Source organism: Grammomys surdaster, unplaced genomic scaffold (assembly GCF_004785775.1).
Source record: "Grammomys surdaster isolate TR1022 unplaced genomic scaffold, NIH_TR_1.0 126059, whole genome shotgun sequence".
Taxonomy (NCBI): Eukaryota; Metazoa; Chordata; class Mammalia; order Rodentia; family Muridae; genus Grammomys; species Grammomys surdaster.
The window spans coordinates 6,648,918-6,652,328 of NW_021620869.1; the positions used below are offsets into that span (position 1 = coordinate 6,648,918).

A 3,411-nucleotide genomic window follows, 5' to 3' on the forward strand; every position below is an offset into this window, starting at 1 on the left:
TTGGTTACCTTCATTTAACTTCCTTTTAACATCTTTGCCAATGTCTCTTTCTTATTCTTGAGTCATCTGTAATAATTTGTTCAGTAAGGTTATCTGTCTGCTCATTATTGGAGTCCTCGTGCATCTGAGGCCATTTCTCTAACAGAAGGAAAATGTGGTTGCAGAACAACTTCTGATCCATGGAAAAATCAAATTATAGTGTGATTACATTTATTATTCTGGTAAATCTCAGAGCTTTGTAACTCTTTAACTGTGAATCAATCTTCCTTCCTTCCTTCTTTTTCTGTTTAAAATATTATTTTGATGCCAAATTAAATCACTCCAGGGATAGCTTATACAGCGGTGAAACACATTAGCTGTCATACTCATGTTAGCGTGCTTAGCATTCTGTCTGAGTCATTTATCACATTAGCAACACAATATTGTGACATTTACTCAGCCTTCCATTTGTCTGGTGTCCAGTGTACACTGCTAATTAATTCATAGATAATACTGGCCATTTCCCATCTGTCTCTACTGCTGCCACTATCCCTGAGACAGAAGACACTGCCAAAGACTCAGCTACTTCATTCCTGGTCTTTTATTCATTTACATTTTGACTTTGGCTTTGGGGTTGTCTCTGTCAGCAGCTATACAGACTGAGGATCTGCCATCCCCATGATTGCCTGCTGTGGCCCCAGCTCTTGCTTCTTCAGTCAAGACTTGATGCCTGTAAGTGGTGCCAGGGAGACCTTGTATGCAGTCATGTAGGACTTGGCCCAGAATCTAACCACACAACAGGAAGCCAATAATTTAGATTTCGTTCACACCCAGTGATGTGTGATGCCCTTGATCTAGAGCCAGCATCTAGGAGTCTGGGTATCATCTCCCTGCTGGGATAAGTTTCTATCTCATTAGGTTACCCTGAACTGGTCCTCAGCCAGTTTCCTGGAACGTCCTTCACCTCTACAGAGAACAGAATGGAAGCGTTTTATGATAAGAAGTTATTGTAATTTGTATAATTTACTTATGTCCTCTTTTTCTTTCTGATTGTGGAAATACTGGTCATTGAGTCCACACACCTTTATCTTTCCTGGCTAAGTGAACACAATGGGACCATCTCATACCAGCCATGCCTGGAGAATCACTGCAGAAGGCTCAGGTTCCTCCTTCAATCTTGCTGGTAAAGGAACACGCCCCTACTTAACAGAGTTGCTGTTGCTGTTGCTGTTGCTGTTGTTCTCCTCCTCCTCCTCCTCCTCCTCCTCCTCCTCCTCCTCCTCCTCCTCCTCCTCTTCCTCCTCCTCCTCCTTCTTCTCCTCCTCCTCCTTCTTTTCCTCCTCCTCCTCCTCCTTCTTCTTTTCTCCTCCTCCTCCTTCTTCTCCTCCTCCTCCTCTTTCTCCTTCTTCTTCTTTTCCTCCTTCTTTTTCTTCCTTCTTCTTTGTTGTCTCCTACTCCTTCTCCTCCTTCAGTTTTTGCTTTTACATCCTGAATGCTGGGATCAAAGGAGTGTCCCACCACACATGGCTTCTTCTTTTTAAAAAATTTATACTTAAGAAATATTTTTATGCGGGTGGAGTTCCGGGTAGAGTTCCGGATGCCAACAAGTTTTCTGGCTGTAGAAATGGCCACGCTCTGTCTCTTCGACATGGATGGGACCTTGACTGCCCCGCGGCAGAAAATTACAAAAGAAATGGATGGCTTTCTACAAAAATTGAGGCAGAAGACCAAAATTGGAGTGGTAGGTGGGTCAGATTTTGAGAAACTGCAAGAGCAACTGGGAAACGATGTGGTTGAGAAATACGATTATGTGTTTCCAGAGAATGGCTTGGTAGCGTACAAAGATGGGAAGCTATTGTGTAAACAGAATATCCAGGGTCATCTGGGGGAGGATGTGATCCAGGACCTGATCAACTACTGTCTGAGCTACATTGCAAAAATTAAACTCCCTAAGAAAAGGGGAACTTTCATCGAATTCCGAAATGGCATGTTGAATGTGTCCCCCATTGGAAGAAGCTGCACCCAAGAAGAACGAATTGAATTCTATGAACTGGATAAAAAAGAACATATACGACAAAAATTCGTAGCAGACCTGAGGAAGGAATTTGCAGGGAAAGGCCTCACATTCTCCATAGGTGGCCAAATCAGCTTCGATGTCTTTCCTGAAGGATGGGACAAGCGGTATTGCCTGAGACACCTGGAACAGGATGGTTTTAAGACCATTTATTTCTTCGGAGACAAGACTATGCCAGGTGGTAATGACCATGAGATCTTCACAGACCCCAGAACTGTGGGCTACACAGTGACAGCACCCGAAGACACAAGCAGGATCTGTGAGGAGCTCTTCCCGTAACACCAGACAACAACACTGAAAGGTCACTAAGGGTCAGGGGTCACTTAGGGTCAGAGTGGAAGTCCCTCCACACATGTGCATGGCCCCAGACTCTGTTCTTAGTGGGTCCAATCACACGGGAGCTAGAGGTCAGCTCACTGGGCTTGCCAATAGGCCGCACCTTCATCCAGAACCAGCAGCAGCCCCAAGAGAAAGAATTTATCAGAAATGGCTGTGGCTGGGTATCATGGCTTGTGTGTGTAATCTGTGCTTTGAAGCCAGCCTGAGGTACAGAATGAGACCGTGTCTCAAAACAAAAAGATGGTGGCTTTGGGTTGGGGTATAGCCTGTAGGACACTTGCCTAGCATGGATCCCAGCCTACACCTTAGGGACCTCAGAGACAGAAGTAACTTCTGCCAGTCCCTTCTCCCCACCCATGGTCTAAGAGCTAGCTGATAGAATACATGCTGCCCTTTGAAAATTTCCCATCATATGATACAGGAAAAAATAAGAATGTACCTGGGTCCATTATCCTTTGAGGAACTTAAGGTGTAGGTTCGGGTGGTTGTGGTGGATTTGGGGCAGGGGGATTCTATTTTGAAACATGGTCTCACTGTGTAGCTGTGGCTGCCCCAGAACCTGCTGTGTAGACCAGGTGGGCCTTGAGTTCAGGGTCTTCCTGCCTCTGCCTTACAAATGCAGATTACATGCACCAACACCAGCTAAGGTTTAAAGAAAAAAAAAAAAAAAAGAAAAGAAATATTTTTATATAATTTCATACTCGAGTATGGTATTCACATAATTTCTGTCCCTTTCTCTCTCCTTTTCAACTCCTCCCTACTCTATCAAATTCATGAGCTCTTCTTGATATATAATTATTGATATATATATGTATGTATCGATAATTATAACACATATGTATTATATCTCCTGCTGAGTCCAATTGGAACTGACATGTGTTTGTGTATGTGTTTAGGGGTGAGCACTTGGGATTGCATAACCTAACAGAGGCTGGTCCTATGAGAAGTCTGACTCTCCTTCTCTTGGGAGCTTTTAGTTACCTACAGTCTTCATCTAGGGGTGGGACCTTACGGGAGAA

The 3,411-nt window shown here is 44.0% G+C and overlaps 1 protein-coding gene across 1 annotated transcript; it reads left to right on the forward strand.

Annotated features, from left to right (window-relative positions):
- Positions 1–1,555: 1,555 nt before the first annotated feature.
- LOC114610758 (phosphomannomutase 2) lies at positions 1,556–3,043 on the forward strand. The gene has a single exon (XM_028755362.1). It carries the CDS (start codon positions 1,577–1,579, stop codon positions 2,330–2,332), a length of 756 nt encoding a protein of 251 aa, XP_028611195.1. The 5' UTR covers positions 1,556–1,576; the 3' UTR covers positions 2,333–3,043.
- Positions 3,044–3,411: the final 368 nt, after the last annotated feature.

Bases quoted from the DNA above. Each gene is read 5' to 3' on its own strand.
- LOC114610758 (XM_028755362.1), top strand. From the start codon at position 1,577: ATGCCAACAAGTTTTCTGGCTGTAGAAATGGCCACGCTCTGTCTCTTC.